Genomic DNA, 21,462 nt, shown 5'->3' on the forward strand with positions numbered 1-21,462 from the left:
CAGGGGAAAAACAAAGACTCTCCCTCTACCTCTTCCTTTCCTTTTGAAAAAAATATTGATGTAGGGAAAATTAAATGTATACAGCATGGTGTAGTGGTTAAGAGTGGTGGTTTGGAGTGGTGGACTCTGATCTGGAGAACTGGGTTTGATTCCCCACTACTCCACATGAGTGGCGGACTATCATCTTCTTCTTCTTCTTCTTCTTCCTGCTGTGTCTGTCTTCTTTCTTTCTTTCTTTCTTTCTTTCTTTCTTTCTTTCTTTCTTTCTTTCTTTCTTTCTTTCTTTCTTTCTTTCTTTCTTTCTTTCTTTCTTTCTTTCTTTCTTCTTATTCCTCCTCCTCCTGCTGTCTGATCAAACCTAAACTTACTTTCCCGCTTTAACATTTAGAACGTAGTTATCACACAAAATTGTGCTCTGTGGCATGTGTGTACAATTTAAATGCCTTACAGTGCATTCCTAAGGAGAGCTACACCCTTATCGGTCCCTTGGCTTCAGTGAATGTAGCAGGGTGTAACCCTGTTTAGAACTACAAGGTTAGTTTTCTACAAACAAAATTAAAAATGCACCCAGCACTAAAGAGAGGGAGCTGCACGCTTCTGTTATGTTACCTTAGAACAACAGTTACAGGTAAGCAACTCTGGGTTTTTTGCCATGTGAGAGGCAGGCAAAATGTTAAAATTAGAAAAAAAACAAAAGAAAGTTTATTATTTGGGCAGAAACGGTCCCTAGCAGCCTTGTGGGCTATGGTGTTAAAATTTATTACATTGAAATAACAGAACTCTTTAATAGGGCTTCATATAATAGCAAATTAACTGAGGACAAAATAAATACAGTTGCTATAAAACAATTTATCTTAAAACCATAAGTGAGCTTGGGTATATTAAGTTCAGTCAAGTCGCTTCCGACTCATGGCGACCCTATGAATTAATGTCTTCCAAAATGTCCTGTCTTTAACAGCCTTGCCCAGGTTTTGCAAATTGAGGGCTGTGGCTTCCTTTATAGAGTCAATCCATCCCATGTTGGGTCTTCCTCTTTTCCTGCTGCCTTCAGGTAAAATTGATCAGAGCAAAAGTATAATCAACTGTGCTTACAACTAACAGATTGCATAGTTAATTAGTACATCAAGGCTCGGAGATGATAATGAAATAACCAGTAGGAAAGAGTCAGTTTCCACTGAGCCAGAATTGCCTAGAGTCAGCTTGCTTGGAAGTGCCTATAAATAAAATGCATAATTTTAACATTTACTATTTATCATTATTGGGTCCATAATCATAACAAATGGCAGTTCAAAAGATTTGAAAATCCCTATCAGATTTCAAGGATGTGGAATGGTGTGGTATAGCCCAACCTGGTTAGATGTTGGAAGCGAAGCTTGGTTGGAACGTGGAAGGGAGACCTCCAAGGAAGACTCTGCAGAGGCAAACCACCTCTGCTTAATCATTTGCCTTTAAAACCCCACCAGGGGTTGGCTACAGCTTGACAGCAGTATAAGTTGGCTGCCACTTGATCGCATGTTACACAAACACACACCACACTTCAAATACATACAAACATATATGCATACACATAACACCACATTGGTTGTTAATGCAACCATAGGCACACAACGTTGTATTGGTGGATAGAACAAAACTCTGCAAATGTCTTCAGAGCAATAACTAAATGGAACTTAAACACAGAGAGCATTAAGCTGCATACTTCTAGTTGCTCTGTGGTGGCAGTGGAGAAGACCATATTTTTTCTTTCTCTTTCATGAAAGACCCGTATTTTTCTGGGCTTCTTGAGATGATCTAGTTGACCATTGTGTGAAACAGGATACTAGATTTGATAGAATCTTGGTCTGATTGAGGTTGTCTTGGTCTGATTGAGGCTGAGGGGCTGTGAAACAAATGTTTCCAAAAAAATGCTTAAATAAGAATGTTAAATGCATAAATAACAATGCATGAATAAAATAAAAGCATAAATAAAAATGAGGCCCCTATAATGTTTTTTTTTATTCATAATGTATTGGGAAAATATCTTTGTATTATGCGGTAATGTACATGTTATACTTAATTTTTTTCCCCTTAATTCATTAACAGAACTATGGAGATGGAACTCCGTATGAACATATGACAAACAGGGACCTTGGATCACATGACAATCTATCTCCTCCTTTTGTGAATTCCAGAATACAAAGTAAGAAGACCTCAGAGTTCCTGTTTAAGTTGTGTGTTTAGTTCTGGTTGGTTTTAAAATGGGAAGAAAGCAGTGTATTCTAATGTTTTTAAATCCAGTTTTGCTAACTTAATTCCCTGATATTCATCTGATATCAGCTTGATTGTGTGATACATTGAATTCATGTCTGTTCTGCCGCATCACTTTCTGAAATACCCCAAGCATTGCTTATTATATGTGTAGAATATATTGCAATTTCCATACTCATTTTTTCTCCGTAAAAGTATCAAGTATCGTGTTCAGATGCATGAACTGCTAGCATAGAAATAGTAAGTGAATAACTGGAACAGAAAAAACTGTTGAACTGATTGCACAAGCTTACTTATTTCAATTGCCCAATGACGGGAAGTTAGCTATCAGTAATCTCAAATGGTTTTCTTTGCATAACAGTGCAAATTTGCCTCCAGGGACTTTGCAGTCTTTGGGCTGTAAACTTATACATTAAGGCGTACAGTGTCTTCAACATGCTGCACTTTGACAGCCAGTGGTATTTGGCAAGTGTATGCCCTCACAGTTGGATAACATGCTCAGTCGCTATCTTTCTGGCTTGCCCGGCTCTATTTCAGCAGCCATAACTCTGGCTGTCAGAAGAAAAGTCTTTAATTACTTGCAAGTGCAGATAGCAACTTCTTTTTAATCACGGTTGATAAATGAGTTTGGTTAAGATAAATATATGATGTAAAAAAAATATATTACTAATCCCTTTCGCTCGCCAAGATCACTCCCTTCCATGCGTGCTCGTCAATGGACTAACTGAGATTCCTCCGTTTAAAACAACTGAACCTGAGCCAATGAAAGCACTGAGTTGTAACTGTGATATATCATTCCGAGACTCAATATATGTCCCCTGAAATATTCCTTGTCTTTTATTATTAGGAAATATTTGTGAGTTGTTTAACATGTGGTGCGGTGTTGAAGCCTGCAGTAATGTGTATGTAGTCCCCACACATGCACGTAGTTACGTTAGTTTCGAGGGGCTGGCTCGAGCCAACAAAAGCAAGGAAACTCTGATCCTCCCTACTTAACTCACACTATATTAGGGTTGACTCCAAGCAATGTAAATACAAACTTTCTGCCTGTCCAGATCTTCTGCAAAACCCACTATGCTGAGCGATCCTTTCAGTTCTGACCTTTCCTCTTGAATGTCCGTAACTTAAAAGTTCGTTTCTTTTGTCTCCCTTTATTTTGGCTTCCTTTAACAAAGAATATTCTAGGTCCCTAAGTAATCTTCGCCAAGGAAATTTGTGCTTTCTGTGGTTTAACAATGTATTTGTTCTGATGGGGGTGGGGGTGGGGAAGAGGTATTTTTACAAGCACCTTTTGAAGCGGGGAACAAACATGTCCTGATTATAAATGCTGGAAAAACAACACCAGTGTTTATTGAAGTATTAAAGGAAGCTTGATTTTCAAACCTAAACAGATAAATGACCCTTTTGTATTTGCTGAAAAGTCACTGGCATTCTTGCTCTACACTGTTAGGAATGCTAGGTTGAAAAGACTAGTGCTTTTTGAATACACATACTCCAGTCTGAGTGCTCCAAAGTATGTCAAGAATTGCAATCCTAAACAGAGTTAAACCTTTTAAAGTCCATTAACGTCAATGGACTTAGTAGGATGTAACTCTGTTTAGGCTTGCATTATAAGGATACTAATCTTCTGTGTGCTTGAGTGTTTGTGCGAGAGAAGCTAACAGTTTTTGACAAGTGTGTTAACTGTGTAATAAGGCACGCCTGCTATTGGAACCAGTGACCTAGCTTCTGCAATCTACAGCATTTTGTCACCTTAATTTAAAGTGTACTTTGGTCATTAGAGCAGATTCTCTTTTTAATTCATGTCTGTTCAGGTTCTGCAGTTCACCAGCATTCCATTGTTTCTCGGAGAGGGGCTGTGGCTCAGTGGTAGAGCATCTGCTTGGCATGCAAATGGTCCCAGGTTCAGACCCCGGCATCTCCAGTTAAAGGGACCAGGCAAGGAGGAGATGTGAAAGACCTCAGCCTGAGACCCTGGAGAGCCACTGCCGGTCTGAGCAGACAATACTGACTTTGATGGACCAAGAGTCTGGTTCAGTATAAGGCAGTTTCATGTGTACCAAAATCCACTTTGTTCAGTTCCCTCATTTATTTGGAACTTCAGGGGACCCTGAGCCCAGTTTGCAAAAGGTGAGCAGAGTTAATAGGAAGAGGGAAAGATCTCACGAGGGAATTGTCAGGTTGTCTCGTGTCTCTGAAAATGAAATATATACATATTTTTTGGGGGGAGGTCTGGTCCTTCTCCCCCAGCAACTCTGCTTTTTTGCATGGATAGTAGATCTGACTCAGAAATAGGGTTGCCAGCTCCCTCTTTGCCATCGGCAGGAGGTTTGGGGGCGGAGCCTGAGGAGGGCGAGGTTTGGCAAGGGGAAGGACTTCAGTGCCATAGAGTCCCATTGCCAAAGGGGCCATTTTCTCCAGGGGAACTGATCCCTATCGGCTGGAGATCAGTTGAAATAGCAGGAGATCTCCAGCCACCACCCGGAGGTTGGCAACCCAACACAGAAATCAACCCTGGGAACTCTTCAGTCAGGTCAAAAATTCTCCTGAGCTGTTCCTTCCCCAGAATGAAGGAGACCCTGGTGTTTCACTGTGGGAGGCAAGGCCATCTTTTGTTTTTTTACCAGGCAACACTGCTCTATCTGTGCAGCTGGCCCCAATGAAAGTCAGATAAGCTTGCCTTGTCTGAAACATGGAATTTGAATGTTTATGAAATGCTACATTTTCCAACTCGGGCATTTTTGGAACTGAGACGGCTTGTGTTTCAGGCGAGACAGTTGCCCCGATTGTAACAAAATTGTCTGTGAGGTGTAGCTGGTGAGTGAGAAGGCAGAGCTCCCAAGGCTGGCTTCTAGAAAGTTGGCTTTTAGACATACGAGGGAGAAATCCTTTGACCGGGCAAAACGCTTTAGGCATGGAATTTCAAGGGCATGGAGTTGGAAGGAGCTTTATGGGGCCTGGACGCATGGTGCTAAGAAACCTGGCCACCTGCGTTGTGTTTCCGTATATTTGGGGATGTTTTATGTTGCCGCAGCAGCAGTAGGATTAAAATCATGGCAATTGTGGGAGCGCTCCGCTCAGATATTTAAAATGGAACAATAAAATTGAACGGTTTAAAAGTTAGGGGTTTTTTTTGGTATCCATTCTGTGTGCATTTCTGTTGTAGTTCATGAGAATTCTGAAATCACTATTTATGTGAAAATGGTACCTAACTAATAAAGTGGAATTGTGGGATTGAAGGAACTTTATGATGTCAGTAGTCTGCTTCATGTTTGCATTGCCCTTGAAGAGGAGTAAAAAAAATCTCTGCAATAGTGGCTCGGTATTTTTTTGCGACGGCAGCAAGTCTGCAACATTTTGTCTTTGTTTTAGATCAGGGTCCCCAACCTTTTTGAGCCTTCAGGCACACACAGTGAAGATCTTTGAGTTGTGGTGGTAGCTGCTGCCAATGCAACATTCTTAAAAATCTGGACAGCCAATCAAATCACCAGGGGCCAATCAGAAGCCTTGGTGGGCAGGAGAGTTGTTAGTGCATGCTCTCATGCCCATGTTGGGGGACCCTGTTTTAGATCCTTGCATTGTAGTATAGTCATTAAGAGCAGCTGACTCTAATCTGGAGAACCAGGTTTGATTCCCCACTCCTCCACATGAAGCCTGCTGGTTGACCTGGGGCCAGTCACAGTTCTCTCAGAACTGTCTCAGCCCACACAGAAGTAGGCAGTGGCAGACCACCTCTGAACATCTCTTGCCTTGAAAATCCTGTGGGGTCACCATAAGTCAGCTGTGACTTGACAGCACTTCACACATATGATAGTCAACATCAAAACCCTCTGGCATGAATTTGAATGAGTCAGGCCACTGTTACTGGGCCTCAGTCCCCATGTAACATGAGGATGATAATTTTATTTTTGGTTCTCGTAGGTTATCCAGGCTGTGTGACCGTGGTCTTGGTATTTTCTTTCCTGACGTTTCGCCAGCAGCTGTGGCAGGCATCTTCAGAGGAGTAACACTGTCCTTCATTGTTACTCCTCTGAAGATGCCTGCCACAGCTGCTGGTGAAACGTCAGGAAAGAAAATACCAAGACCATTGTCACACAGCCCGGATAACCTACAAGAACCAATGAACTCTGACCATGAAAGCCTTCGACAATTTTATTTTTATTTGTCTACGTTATTTGTAGTCCACCTTTCTCACTGGGACTCGAGGCGGCTTGCATATAATAAATCAGTAGGGTCATACAGAAATGTTGTAAGAGTTACAAGAAGATTATGTAGGTAAGCATTTAAAAGTGATTAGTATTACCTCAAAAGTGATTATTATTACCTCAGAACAGCTACTCACCCCAAGGCATGTGCTCTAATAGTAATGTTTTGTGCAACTTCTGTAAAATCTGCAGTGTTTGACAGAGTTTGCTAACCAATATGTTCTGTAACTTCAGAACCATTGCCAGAGATCTGAGACTGAACCTTACAGGAATAGATCTTATTGGCATTATCAGGATTACCAGTTCTTTTCTGAGCCAGATGGTGTTGGATATTTTGGTCTGTCTGTCTATTTTATAGTATTTATTCGTTTGATTAAGTACCCAAGGCACCTCAGAAAAAGGGAAAAAAAGAACATATAAACATAAAACTACAGCATTAATAAAACCAGGGACAACAGTAAATGTGCATAAAACTTTGAAGGAAAGACCTCCATGAAAGAGAACAGAAATCTAGTTCCAAAGGATTTTTGGAATAAATATTTTTTTGAAATAAATAGGTTTTAACAGAAGGCCAGCAGGTTAGAAGTGTGTGTGTGTGTGTGTGTGTGTGTGAGAGAGAGAGAGAGAGAGAGAGAGAGAGAGAACTTTGGGAGGCACAGTTCCTGGGAGGAGTGACTGAAAAGAGTCTGTCCCACATGCCTAATTATTTCTGATAGTGTAGACCAGGGGTCCTCAAACTAAGGCCCGAGGGCCGGATCCGGCCCCCGGAGGGCTTTTGTCCGGCCCGGGGACCAAGGAAGCCAATCCCCCCTTGCCCCCCTCCCCAGAGCTTTTCTGGGCTTCCTGGCTGTGTACGCACAACTGGAAGCCTCCCTCCCGCCCCAGTCGCCCCCTTCCCTGCTCCCTCTCCAGCCCCAAACCCCTTTCCTGGGCACACAAGGCATCTTGCTGCTTCGCGTGCCGCCCGGTCGCCCCCTTCCCCCTCTCCCTCCCAGGCCCAAAACCTCCTTTCCTGGGTACGCGAGGCGTCTTGCTGCCTCGCACGCCGCCCAGTCGCCCCCTTCCTGTCCTGGCGTTCCTGTTTTGGCCACAGTTGGCAGCGTTCTCACGGCTCGGGGCTCTCTCTCCTCCTGGGGGTATCCTTGTGGCCTGGAGGTAATTGTAGGGGCCCCTTGGGGGGGCTGGGCATATCTCCAGGGAGAAGAAAAAGACTTGTGGCCATTTATGCACAGGAGGTTTTGCCTTGGATTTGCCGCTCTCCAGATGCACATTTTCCCTATCCGAATTCTCAGAACTCAAAAGTAAATCCCCCACCCCACCCCAGGGGAGAATTTGGAGAATTCGGATGGGGAAAATGTGCATCTGGAGAGCGGCAAATCCTAGGCAAACCCTTCCATGAATAAATGGCCTTGGTTTTTACATGCCAACTTTCTCTACCACTAAAGGGAGACTCAAATTGCCTTACAATCCCCTTCCCATACCCTCCCACAACAGACTCCCTGTGAGGCAGGTGGGGCTGAGAGAGCGCTAACAGAGCTGTAACTTGCCCAAGGTCAGCCAGCTGGCTTCGTGAGTAGGGGTGGGGAAACCAACCAGGTTCACCAGATTAGCCTCCGCTTCTCACGTGGAGGAGTGGGGAATCAAACCCGGTTCTCTAGAGTCCCCGCTCCCAACCACCGCTCTTAACCACTACAGGGGGAATGACCGGGCTTGTAAGGAGGATGCTTTTCCGGAGAGCCCCCTCGCGCTGCCGCCTCCTCCCTCGAAACAGTCCGGCCCCCAACAGTGTTTGAGGGACAGTGAACTGGCCCCCTGTTTAAAAAGTTTGAGGACCCCTGGTGTAGACTAAACAGGAATGGGCAGTGTGTGTGTGTGTAAAGTGCTGTCAAGTCACAGCCGACTTAAAGCTACCCCTTAAAAGAGCCAGCGTGGTGTTGTGATTAAGAGCGGTGGTTTGGAACGGTGGACTCTAATCTGGAAAACTGGGTTGGTTTCCCTACTCCTCTAAATGAAGCCAGCTGGGTGACCTTGGGCCAGTCACAGTTCACTTAGAGCTCTCTCAGCCTCGCCTACCTCACAGCATGTCTGTTGTGGGGAGGGGAAGGGGATTGTAAGCCAATTTGATTCTTCCTTAAGAGGCGGAGAAAGTCAGCATATAAAAACCAACTCTTCTTCTCCTTCTGGGGTTCTAAAAGCAAGAGACTAACAGGTGGTTTGCCATCGCCTGCCTCTGTGTCCTGACCATGGAGTTTTTCAGATTTCCCTCTAATATTCAGGCAAACAGAAATTGTTCTTTTTAAAAAGTTGCTTAATGCTTAACCTAGTGTTATTTTGGTAAGGAGTTGAGTAAGTGTATGGAATTCTATTAAAGGTAGTGTCTCCAGTCTAGGTCCAGTTGCAGGCTTCAGATAAATGTTGTGATATATACAACAAGCCTGCTTCAGAGCCTCTCTTGACATTTTGGGTCAGCAGTATACAAATATACTGTATCTTTCTTGGATACAGTTCTGCCAGGGTAATGTTTAGTTCTGTCGAACTCTTTCAACAGGTACGTCTGAAGGATGATTATTTTTCAGCCATGTGGATTATTACTTGCAGTCATCTCAAATGGATAGTGATTTAATTGGTGGGGGGATTAGCAACGAAGAGATATCATGCAATACACAGAGCAGGATTAATATTGTAATGGTAGAAATGGTATTTAATGTCTGCTCTTCTCTTGAACTTGCTTGGCCATACTGAACATAATTGCTGTTACGTTAATATTGTGTGAATTATATTTTTTAGAATTGAATCTTCCAATTTTGTGACATCTTAGCTTAGTTATTACAGTAAATATACACGCAAATCTTGAATTATGTGTTGGAACAGTGTGGTAGTTGTGGACTTGCAATGCACACATTTTCTTGAAGGTATTAGTTCTAACTTTAAATGCTTTCAAACGGGGTTGCAAGATGTGTCTAACGTAGCCTTCACTTCAAGCCGTGCAAGTGGGGATTTAGCAGCACTAAATTTATTATGGCCAAAAAAGATTGTCCTTCCAAATTCTTGGTGCCTTCTGTGGAAACACAGCTCTCTGGTTCATCTTCCAATCAATTAAGCTCTTGTTTCAAGAGTAAATCAATGGGTCACTTTTTGGACAGTTGGAATCTGCTCACGTATTGCAGGACTATATAGGAGACAGAATATACTGCTGTTGGTGCATGTCATTCCAGATTTGCTGCTCAATTTTCAGGTGCCTTCTTTGTGAGCTCCTCTGCCTAGGTTATCTTGCTAGTACATTAAATCATTTACCAATATACAGTAACTTGTTTCTATGCCCCCTGTAGCGTAATGGAATATTTCACTGCTAGGATTAGATTGAGGTTTCAGGCGATCTTGAAGAAAGCTGCTGGCTTTATACATTGACCTTTTGAATCTCATCTGGGTTAGTGGTTGATATTTTGATTTGGTTACTGTGGTCATATTGTGACAGCTGCTGGTTCATTATAATTCTGTTCCTCTTCTCAAGTCTGCCTAGCAGGAATATTGAGGTTTGGGTTGCTTCAAAGGGTTTCTAACCATCCTGAGTTTAACCTAGCACCATGTAAAGGTGAAATATTGCAAATGCTTTCTTCTCAGCTTCACTTCCTTAAGCGAAGGTAGGTTGTGCAGTTTTTTTTTAATGGACCGAAGGAAAGGGGAAAAAAGGAAAAGTAGCTAAGATAGAAAATACCTCAATACAAAAAAGTAGCTAAAATAGAAAATACCCCATAGCTTTTGAAAACTGCTGTTTGGTTTGAGGCTTACAGGTTTAGTGAAGTTAAAATATGCAAATGCAAAATGCATAGGTCAGGATCTGGACAACTGTAAGCAGAGTTCTGCTTATGGGGAAATAATTCCTGTCCCTGCCTTCCAGCTGCATCACCCTAGCTCCCCACAAAAGCTGCTCCTAAGTGTCAGGAAAGCTTGAAAATAGCAGGGAGTGAGATTATAGTGTGAGATTATGGTGGGGGGGGGAGAGTCCATGGAAACTGTGGGCCCCTTCCTAAATGACCAGTTACTTTCCACTCATGCAAAGGAAGATTTGGTCACAACCTTTAAAAATGAAAAAAAAAAAAACGAGATCAACCCATTCACGGCAATATACTGACCCTGAGATCAAGCAGATAAGCAGAATTTTCTAATGTCATCTTCCCATTTGATGAAATTGAGAGAAGGTCTCATATTTGCACACTTTCTTCTCATTGGCTTGCCTTATTTCAACCTTCTTGCCATGTATAAAATAAAAGGCCACAGGTATGTTCCTTGGTCCTGAGTATTGTACCTCACAGTGTGATATTAGAGAGAAGTATTTTTCGTTTCTTTCAGGCTTTTTCTGTGTGAATTTCACTTGAGTTCAGCCCAGGTTGTTTTGTGATATTGTGAATGCTGTCCGCACTCACAGGTTACTCGGGACCTCTTGTAATGTTCCGTCACAGCCATTTATTTTCTAGGGTGAATAATAACAAGCTTCAATCTGTTAAATTGATAATTCACACGAACTTCTTTTAAAAATAAATCTATGCTATCTTCAGATGTACTCACATGAATGAGACACAGTCACCAAGTTATGGATAATGTGTTTATTTATTTTGAAGTAAAATGTTGATAGAAGCGTGATAATGCCTTGGATTCATCACCATCCCTCATGATCAGGACGCTTTATCTCATTATTTTTGTTTTTATATTTAGATTTATATCCTTCCCCCATGTTTCAGAGAGCCAGCGTGGTGTAGTGGTTAAGAGCGGTGGTTTGGAGCGGTGGACTCTGATCTGGAGAACTGGGTTTAATTCCCCACTCCTCCACATGAGCGGCGGAGGCTAATCTGGTGAACTGGATTTGTTACCCCACTCCTACACACGAAGCCAGCTGGGTGACCTTGGGCCAGTCACAGTTATCTCCGAACTCTCTCAGCCCCACCTACCTCACAGGGTGTCTGTTGTGGGGAGGGCAAGGGAAGGTGATTGTAAGCTGGTTTGATTCTTCCTTAAGTGGTAGAGAAAGTTGGCATATAAAAACCAACTCTTCTTCTTTTCTTCCTGCTCCTCCTCCAGTGGGTAACAACAAGTCAAACATACATTTAAAATCAGGAATAGCTGCAACAGATTAAACTCATTAAATAAATAAATAAATAAATAAATAAATAAATAAATAAATAAATGATGGTGCTGTGAGCTCCCAGCAGAGTCGATTTTTGAGGCTAACAGACCAACTGCAAAGTAAGTGGGCAGGGGGACCAAGGAGAGCATATGGGGGGGGGCCTCTGCCCCGTTACTGGTGGATGTAATAGAGCAGTCGAAAATACTCAACCATGTGCCTTGCAGAACATCTTCCTCATGCATGAGGAATGAGATGATTTCTATAGAATCCCCCTTCTATTGGTCAGATTGTATGAGAAACACACACCCCCTGGTCCTCTGGAATTGCTGGTGGGAGGAAGACATGGTTGCAGCAAGAATGGGAAAGTTGGGAAGATCCATTCTATTGTGGGACTATGCTTGCAGTTCTTGGATCCAGCCTGTTGTTCCTCAAAATATCTTCATGAAATCTAAAAAAAAAAAAAAAACTTTAGCTGTAGTAACTTCAGCTGGTCTGGCACAACGTTTTTTGACTTCAAGCCTCAGAGATTGTAAGAAGCCCATTATTTATGGTTACTGTGGTTTGGGTGAACCTCAAGGTGCTGTTTTTAACCTTTAAATCCCTAAATGTCGTGGATCTGGGATGTTTAAAGGAATTCTTTCTCTGACATATGCCTCCTATGAGATGAGTCCTCTGAAGTGATGTTATTTCCATACCTGTCCCAGTTTTAAAAGAAAAGTAATATCCATTTTCTATCGTTATCACCTTGAAACTGTCCTCAATCACTTCATGCTAAGATCTCTATAGTCTTCCTTGTGCATTCTTTCATCCCCCCCCCATAGATACATTCTTTAATCTTACATTCAAACTAACCCCTTTTATGTAACTAAATAAATTATTTGGGGGTAGGGGGAAGTCATACAATGCAACCATTCTGCATAAATTTGTTTTGAACGTACTCAAGGAGTATAGAAACTTGTTTTTAGCGAGTTGAAGCATTATCTATTTCAGGAAACGGGGAGCACTCAAATAAAATGAACCTGTGGTTACAGTGACAATTCTGTCTAAATACTAACTCAAGGAATTGTAGTGTTAGTTAGCGCCAGGTACTTTTCAGTTAAGTTTACATTCTGGTGTCTTTTATTTTAGAACAAATCACAACTTTTTAAATTAACTATATTTTCGTTCTAGGTGCCTTTCTTAAAAGAAAAGTACTGTTCTGCTGAACATTTCTTTTGTCAGCCCTCAGACAACCCTAAACTTTGTGGATGAGTTTTAATAACAGGAAAAAAAAAACTCCTATGGATTCCTGAAGCATTGAATTTAACCCCCCCTCCTTTTCAATGTGGAGGGGCCAGGGCTCAGTGGTAGAGCATCTGCTTGGCATGCAGAAGGTCCCAGGTTCAATCCCCGGCATCTCCAGTTAAAGGGACTAGGCAAGTAGGTGATGTGAAAGACCTCTGCCTGAGACCCTGGTGAGACGCTGTCGGTCTGAGTAGACCAAACTGACTTTGATGGACCAAGGGTCTGATTCAGTATAAGGCAGCTTCATGTGTTCATGTGTGTCAATGTTCAAACCATAAAAATTTTTCCACTGGTGGACTCCCAGCCTTGCATCTCTGAAGATTCAGTGGTGAGAGATGAGGAAAAGAGGAGTGCGTTGAGCAATGACTCAAAAGAAAAGAAATTAATTAAAGCAGCTGAAATAAGAAGAAGCGTGATTCACTCCTTTCCTGTCTTTTTCAATGGTTGAGCCCCCAAAAAAGTAAACACTGGAGATGTCTACATGTTTTGAAGTGCCATCAGTCAAATCTAGTATAATCTTTTTTATTTTTGGCCAGACTGAAGTTTGAGCTGGAGTTGCAAATTCAAACCAAGGCAGGGCTTGCCTTTTTCTTTCCTAATCCCGGTGAACCAAACAGCTAGGCTAGGGTTACAAAATTGTTCTGGTTTTCTGCAGCTTTAAGCAGAGACCCCTTTGCTGGTCAGACACTTTATTTTCATGTGCCTCTTTATGGTTATTTTTCTGCATTCCCAATTCGCATAAAATCCAGCCAAAGAAATAGCTTTCAGAATAGCATTTATATGGCATTTTAATGGTTAATGAGCTTCCAGCCCTTATCAAGATGAACTTAGTTTAGCTTTCAAATAAGAATTTACTGCTGTTCTCTCAGCTGAGCTGATATTAGTTGCCGAGGGAATTTGAGCTCACACCTGTTCTTGCATTAAAAAGCGTCTATAAGTGACTTCTTTAAAATATTCATAGAGGAGGGAAAATCCAATTTCTAGAAAATCTTAGCCAACCAGGAAATCATTCACAGGCTCACCTTTTGAAAAAAAATATATGCTTGGCTTATGAATTGGTTTCCAGTATTAATACTTTCCAGAGGTATTTTGGTTACATAATTAGTAGCTATATTATTTAAAGGAAGAAGCATTTTTCAAGAGGAGATGATTGCTTTGGATGTGCTACGCAACTGTATTACAGTTGGAAATAGTTTCACATATGGGTAAATCTGTGAAACAAAACAAATTTCCTGAATTACCCGGCCATTTATGTAGCTGCTGCTGTCATGGTTCTTAAAGCAATAAAATATACGCACAGTGCTGCGCTCCTTGGGTTAAGGCACAGGATGTGTGAAAATAGTGTGGAGTTAGCTAGATAATTAATAATCAACTTGAGTTTGTGCCTTATAAGGAATGAATCTGTTTACTTAAGGAATCTGCTTGCTATATCAGATACATTTATTTTAGTCTGAAATTCTATATGAGGAATCAATAACAACAGTGTAAAAACTATGTGTCAGGGAAAATTTTGTAGTTTAAGCTTTGGCTACACTTTATAAAGTGATTTAACTGATTATTTTCCTCCGTTTCCAGTTCTGCAACCAGAAACAACAAACTTTTGCTCCAGTCCATCTATGGCACATATGTACATTTAAGATACATTTTTTTGAGGATCATCCATATGTGATGATGTAATTGAGCAGCAAAAAGCAGTTGTGGAATATGTGTGTCCCTTATATGGACCAGGGCTATGGTGCTGGGAAAGGGAGGGATTTAATTCTTTTAGGAAACAGTTCCACTCTGCAGGGCACTTCAGTTACACATCTGGGAATCCACACACGGATCTCTAGTGCCATATATGAGTAGTTCCTTAGTCTGAAATTCTGTATAAAGAATGAGGTTTGTGGGTGAGTATCCTTATCCTATGTGTGTGTATGTGGGTGGGTAAGCTCCTGACCCTTCGAACCAGAAATCACCACAGAGTCGTATAGAATCCAATCAGATGGCTTTTACTGGTCAAAAAGGCAATACAGTGCATACAGGGAACTATGGCAGCTATGAGAGTCTCACTAGCCGAACGATAATATAAGGCAGTAAATGGCGGGAGATTATACAACATTAGCATACACAGACAGAGTCAACTTTCTCAGGAGCAGTGTTCCCAGGCCTTGGTATGTGTGGTCGGCCTTGAGGCTAGACAGTACAGTACCAACACAGAAACAATACTGAAACCGAGATAGCAGCCTGACATCCTGCTCCCCTTAAGGCCCCCTCCCAGTCGGTAAGGGGGATGGTCTGTCCGGGTAGGCAGTGTGAAAGGCATCGACTAGTTTGGGGGCGGAGACATCTCGTGCACGAACCCATTCGTCGTAGGCAGGGGGGAAGTGCTTCCACCGGACCAAATACTGTAGGTTTCCATGGTGAACACGGGAGTCAAGGATTTTGGAGACTTCGAAGTGCTCTTCCCCCCCCACCATAATGGGCTGTTCGGGGGCGGATCGGGATGCCATCGTGGAGAGGCCGTATGGGGCTTCAGGAGGCTAATGTGGAAAACGGGATGCACACGTCTCAGGGTTTTCGGGAGAGCTAATTCCACCGTGACAGGATTTATGACCCGTGTGATCGGGAATGGGCCAATGAATTTAGCATTGAGTTTAAGGCACGGACGGGTGGAACGTAGGTTTTTGGTGGAAAGATAGACCAATTTACCCACTCGCAGTTCGCCCCCGGGGGAACGATGTTTATCAGCTTGTGCTTTGTATTTGCGCTTGGCTCGGTCGAGATTGTTAATGAGCCAAGGCCAAGTGGTACGGAGGGTGTGTGCCCAGGAAGCAATGTCAGGATCTCCCTCCCCCTCCACAGTGCTTGTGGGAGTAACAGGACCAAACTCTTGCCCATACACTGCATAGAATGGGCTAAAACCTGTAGATTGATGTACAGCATTATTGTAGGCATATTCTGCAAAAGGCAACATTTCTACCCAGTTATCTTGGTGGTAGTTAACATAACAGCGTAAATAACATTCAAGGACAGCATTTACACGTTCAGTTTGACCATCGGTTTGGGGATGGTATGCAGTAGACAATCCCTGTTCTACCCCCACCAACTTGAGAAATGCTTTCCAAAACTTGGAAACAAAGCCACTGCCGCGGTCACAGATTATTTTGCGCGGAAACGAATGTAATTTGAAGATATGTGTCACGAAGAGGCGGGCCATTTTTTGAGCAGAGGGAATTCCTGCGCATGGAACCAAATGGATTTGCTTAGAAAACAAGTCGGTAATAACCCATAATACAGTTTTTCCCCCGCTGAGAGGGAGATCAGTCATAAAGTCCATAGCAATTACTTCCCATGGTTTGTTGGGTGTTTCTAGAGGTTGCAGTAGCCCCGGGGGTTTGCCTTGTGAGCGTTTCATTGTGGCGCAAACAGGGCAGCTGCGAATAAAAGAGTCAACATCGGAACGCATTCCCCCCCACCAAACTTGTCGGCGCAATAAGTGGAGAGTTTTTAGGAATCCAAAGTGTCCAGCTGTTTTTACTCCATGAGCTAAGTGTAAAACGTCTTTTCGAAGTGCCTTGGGTACGTACAATTTAGAGTCTTTGTACCATGAGCCCCCCTGTTCCATTACCCCAGGGGGTAGGGTGTGAGTGGAGCGTTCAGAAAGGCAGTGGTCCCGAAGGGTATTTAAAAAGGATTCGGAGATGGGAATCTTGGCGGGACCCCCCCCCCCCGGCTATAGTAGTTTTAGGAGTAGTTATGGGGGTAGAGCTTACGTGTGGTGGTGCGCAGGTCGTAGGCGGTAGGGCAGCCGGTGGGGTTGGAGGATCGGGATCGTCGGTTCGTTGCTGTTGCGAGGGCGGTTGGGTAGCCGCTCGGGTTGGAGGTGCTGGAGAACTGGATCTGGGATGCTGTCGCTGAGATCGAGTTTGCACGGCCAGTACAGGAAGGGCTCCCCTTTGCGTAGGGGTGAACAGAGAGTCAGTCGGTCTCTCGAGTTTTACCGGGTATTGTGGCAACCGGGAGAGGGCATCTGCGAGAACGTTTTGCTTCCCAGGAACATGCTTTAGGACGAAACGAAACTGAGCGAAGAATTCAGCCCAACGTTGTTGTTTCGCTGATAGTTTATGGGACCCTGTGAGGGCAGCTAGATTCTTGTGATCGGTCCAAACCTCGAAGGGGATATTGGACCCCTCTAAGAATTGCCTCCAGAGAGTTAGGGCATGGTGAACGGCCGCTGCCTCTTTTTCCCAAATGGGCCAGTTCAATTGTGCGTGCGCAAATTTCCTCGAAAAGTAAGCGCAGGGGTGAAGAAGGCCATCCGGACCTTTTTGGAGAAGGGCCCCTCCCATAGCTACATCGGAGGCATCGACTTGCACAACAAACATTTGGTTTGGGTCCGGGTGCCGTAATACGGGTTCGGATGTGAAGAGGCGTTTGAGAGCTACAAACGCAGCTTGGCATTGATCAGTCCACAGGATTTTTGCGGAAGGTAAGGTAGCCGTGTTTGCTTTCCCTTTGGTTTTTAGTAAATCAGTAATGGGTAGGGCCACTTGGGCGAAGTTAGGAATGAACCCGCGATAAAAGTTTGCAAACCCCAAAAATTGTTGCACTTGCTTGCGGTTGGTGGGGGGAGTCCAATCGAGAACGGCTTGGACTTTGACAGGGTCCATGCGAAGACCTTGGTGGGAGATTATGTATCCTAAGAATGTGAGCTGGCTTTGATGAAATTCGCATTTAGCCAGTTTGGCAAAGAGTTGGTTGCGCAGGCATTGCAGAACTTCTCGGACTAAAGTGACATGCTCTTCCATGGTTTTTGAATAAATAAGAATGTCGTCTAAATAAACCACCACCCCGCGATATAGCAAGTTATGAAGGATTTCGTTGATGAGTTGCATGAAGACCCCCGGGGCCCCTTTTAATCCGAACGGCATCACGAGGAATTCATACATACCGAAACAGCTAGAGAAGGCAGTGAGGTGCTCATCTCCTTCGCGGATGCGGACTCGGTAGTAGGCTTCCACCAAGTCTAGTTTGGAGAATATCCGGCCCTCCTGTAACTGTCCCAAAATATCAGAAATTAATGGGATAGGATAGGCGTTGGTTTGGGTAACCGCATTGAGTTTTCGGAAGTCAATGCATAAACGAAGGTCGCCCTCCTTTTTTCGGACAAAAAACGCGGGGGCCGAGTTCGGGGCATTCGATGGGCGAATGAACCCTCTGGCGAGGTTTTTGTCAAGGAAGTCCCGGAGAACAGTGCGCTCGGAAGCGCTCATAGGGTAAATTTTGCTTTTGGTTAATGTGCAGTCCTGGACTACCTCAATTGTACAGTCCGAGGCTCGGTGGGGGGGTAAGGTGTCACATTCTTTAAGGTCGAAGACATCCACGAAGTCTCGATAGACGTTAGGTAGGACTGGAAGCGTTGGGACATCGGAGGCCAATGCTGGGACGGGTGGGTATAACAGCGCAAAGTTCTGCCGGTGCTGATCGCACATAGGACTGGCGAAGGAGATAGTGTTTGTTTCCCAGTTAATCCTGGGACTGTGTCCCTTAATCCAGTTAATACCCAAGACCACTTCAAAACGGATAGGGGCTATAGTGAAGTCTATTTGCTCCCAGTGGGAGCCAATTCCCATTGCCACCCCTATGGTGCGGTGATCAACTGGACCCCCCTGGAAATGGCTTCCGTCCATTTGGGCAAATTGGACAGGGGCGGGTAAAGCCTCAGAGTCGGCTCTGAGTGCAGCAAAAGTGGCTTCGCTTATGAGAGTGCGACAGCAACCGGAGTCAATTAGTGCTTTGACAGGTAGTTGTGGGCCACCGTTAAGGTGTTGTAATACTGCATCCACGTAGACGGTGGAGTCCCTTCTTTGATTTTGGTAGGAGCATTCGGTTTGATAGGAGGATCCTGAGAGGTCTGTGGAGACGCTCCATTCACCACAGACCGGAGCCGTTTTTTGACAAGTCGAGGGGAGATTCCAGGTTTAAGGTTGGAGAATTCCAAGGATTTTCCTCATCCGAAGAGGGAAAGTAGTCCCCCAATGGGGCACTTGTAATCCGAGACCCGGCGGGGTCGTTGGTAGAAGGCAGGGAGGCTGGGTCCCCGGCATGGAGTGCAGAGGGTGTGGGTCTTCCCGGAGCTGCGCTGCGGGTAGCCGCGGTGCCTCTGCGTGGTGGACGACCTCTGGCGCGGGTTGTCGTGCTGGGACGAAATAATTCATGGCGGTGCGGGCAAACGGCTGCAAAGTGGCCCATTTCTCCGCAAGTAAGACAGGCACCCCTCTGAAATCGGGCTTCACGTTCCTGGGGCGGGCGTGGAGGATTTCGTGGGACGAGCAGTGGTGCCTTGGGTTGAGGCTTTTGGGTGCCTTTTTCCTTGTGCTTTTGACGGACGAGAGAAATAAAGCGTCGGCGGCTTTCCACTTCCTCGGCCAATAGGATCCAGTCTTCGAGGGTATCGGGATCGCCCCACATGTAAGACCAGTTCAGAACGTCAGGATGCAAGGCTTCCCTGAAATGATGGATCAGGGTGGTCTCGGGCCAACCTACAATTTTACTTGCCAGTCGTTGAAATTCATCGGCAAATTCTCGAACTGTAGCAGAGCCTTGTTTTAATTGTAAGAGTTCCGTTTTGGCTCTTTCCCCCAGGAAGGGGTCCTCAAACCTCCTCCTCAGGGCAGTCATGAAGTTGTTGAGGGAACGAATAGCACGAGAGCGGGTGTCAAACTGGAGGACCATCCAGTCAGCCGCTTTACCTGTCAGAAGGGAAGCTACATAACGCACCCGGCTATCTTCCGTGGGGAAAAGTTGTCCTTGTTCTCGCATATAACTGTCCACTTGATGCAAGAAACAAGGCAAAGTCTCGAGAGATCCGTCGTACGTAGTCCTCAATTTGAGTTGCTTCCAAGGGCCGGGCGCAGGTTGGCCCGGTTGCACGGGTGGTCCGGGCGGAGGAACAACAGGAGCTCCAGGAGGCAAGGGTGGAGCAGGCACATTAGCGGGTGGTTGGGGTGGCTGTATGGGTACCCCCTGACCCGGTATCGGAACGGGCTGTCTCTGGGCTATCAGGGTTTGTTGTAATTGCCTGTTCTCCTGAAGCATACGTTCCATTAGTTCCTGGAGTTGATCAACACGGTCGGAGAGCTCCTGATTCTGGGCTCGTAAGAGGTGAACCTCCTCACTTGGGCCACCAGTAAGATGAGGTTTACTGGTCCGGAAGCTTGTGGCCCATTGAGAGCTATCCCCATATAGATCCTCGTCTTCAGACTCTCCTGAGTCTCGACGTCGGTCAGCCAAACGGCGTGCGCGTTGGGTCGCGTGCGACGGGACAAACGCCGGGGGAAAAGACAGACCTGATAGCCCTTGTACATTGTCCTTGGGGCGCGTGTCCATGTTCGCCCGATCCCTAGCTCTTGCTGCAGCCGCCCTGGCTGCTTCAGCAGCTTCTCTCTCTCTTGCGACCTTAGCCGCTTCGGCGGCTTTCTGATCCGCAAGAACTTTGGCATTCTCAAGTCTTAGGGCAGCCTCCGCCGTAATGCGCGGCAAAAGTTCCGTCTCCAGGAGTGAGAGTATGGGGTCGGGTTCCCCGCCCAGCAGAGGTTGTACTCGAACCGCCAGTGCGGGTGCCTCGGCTCCAAAAGTCGAGGTCAAAACTTGAGCCAAGGTGGCTACCGGGGTGTCCTTTGTACATTCCACAAGGAGAAGAGCAGTGCTAATAGCGACTCGCTTGGCCTCAGCCTGACAACTGGCTGCATCCGGGATCAGGGAAAAACCCTCCGGCGGAGCTCCCGCCATGGTAGAACTAGAGGAAAGAGTTTCTCGAGAAATAAGATTATCCAAAAGTCCAGTTAGTACTTGTAAATCCTCAGTTGCCAACCGGGCATCGTCCAGTAATTGATCCAAGTCTTGAAGATCTAAACGAGTATCAGTATCCTCCGACGTCAACATCCAGAGAGTCCCTTTAAGAGATTGCCACTGTTCCTGTACCAGTCCCCTCAAGCGGCAAACCTCTAGGGTAGTCCTGAAGAGTTCAGCGACTATGTCCTGTAACAGGGTGGGATCCTTCCGAGAGGAATCCAGGATAATAGGTCACTCGGAGAGCTTCTCAGCTCCCATCCAAGCGGCAGGCGGACCCTCCTGGGCTCCAGCCTGACTAGTAGTACAATAAAGAAGGAGATAGATAGCTGCCATAATGTAAGCTCCTGACCCTTCGAACCAGAAATCACCACAGAGTCGTATAGAATCCAATCAGATGGCTTTTACTGGTCAAAAAGGCAATACAGTGCATACAGGGAACTATGGCAGCTATGAGAGTCTCACTAGCCGAACGATAATATAAGGCAGTAAATGGCGGGAGATTATACAACATTAGCATACACAGACAGAGTCAACTTTCTCAGGAGCAGTGTTCCCAGGCCTTGGTATGTGTGGTCGGCCTTGAGGCTAGACAGTACAGTACCAACACAGAAACAATACTGAAACCGAGATAGCAGCCTGACAGGTGAGCATATCTGCAACACAGATATTGCAACACAGTTTCTCCTCACCCAGCTCCTGGGGTTGTATGCACAGAGCCAAATTAGAAATAAGCGTGAGGGACAGTCTGCTCTATAGGAGAAGAGCGTT

General features: G+C 44.9%; 1 protein-coding gene across 10 annotated transcripts in view; it reads left to right on the plus strand.

Moving 5' to 3' along the window:
• The window catches only part of TCF4 (transcription factor 4), a 426,474-nt gene that overhangs the window by 137,447 nt on the left and 267,565 nt on the right, over positions 1-21,462 (plus strand). For all 10 annotated transcript variants that reach the window (XM_056849214.1, XM_056849212.1, XM_056849208.1 and 7 more), the window contains one exon: positions 2,083-2,179. In XM_056849214.1, coding sequence (XP_056705192.1) covers positions 2,083-2,179 — 97 coding nt within the window. The remainder of the gene's footprint in view (positions 1-2,082; positions 2,180-21,462) is intronic.

Source organism: Euleptes europaea, chromosome 4 (assembly GCF_029931775.1).
Source record: "Euleptes europaea isolate rEulEur1 chromosome 4, rEulEur1.hap1, whole genome shotgun sequence".
Lineage (NCBI taxonomy): Eukaryota > Metazoa > Chordata > Lepidosauria > Squamata > Sphaerodactylidae > Euleptes > Euleptes europaea.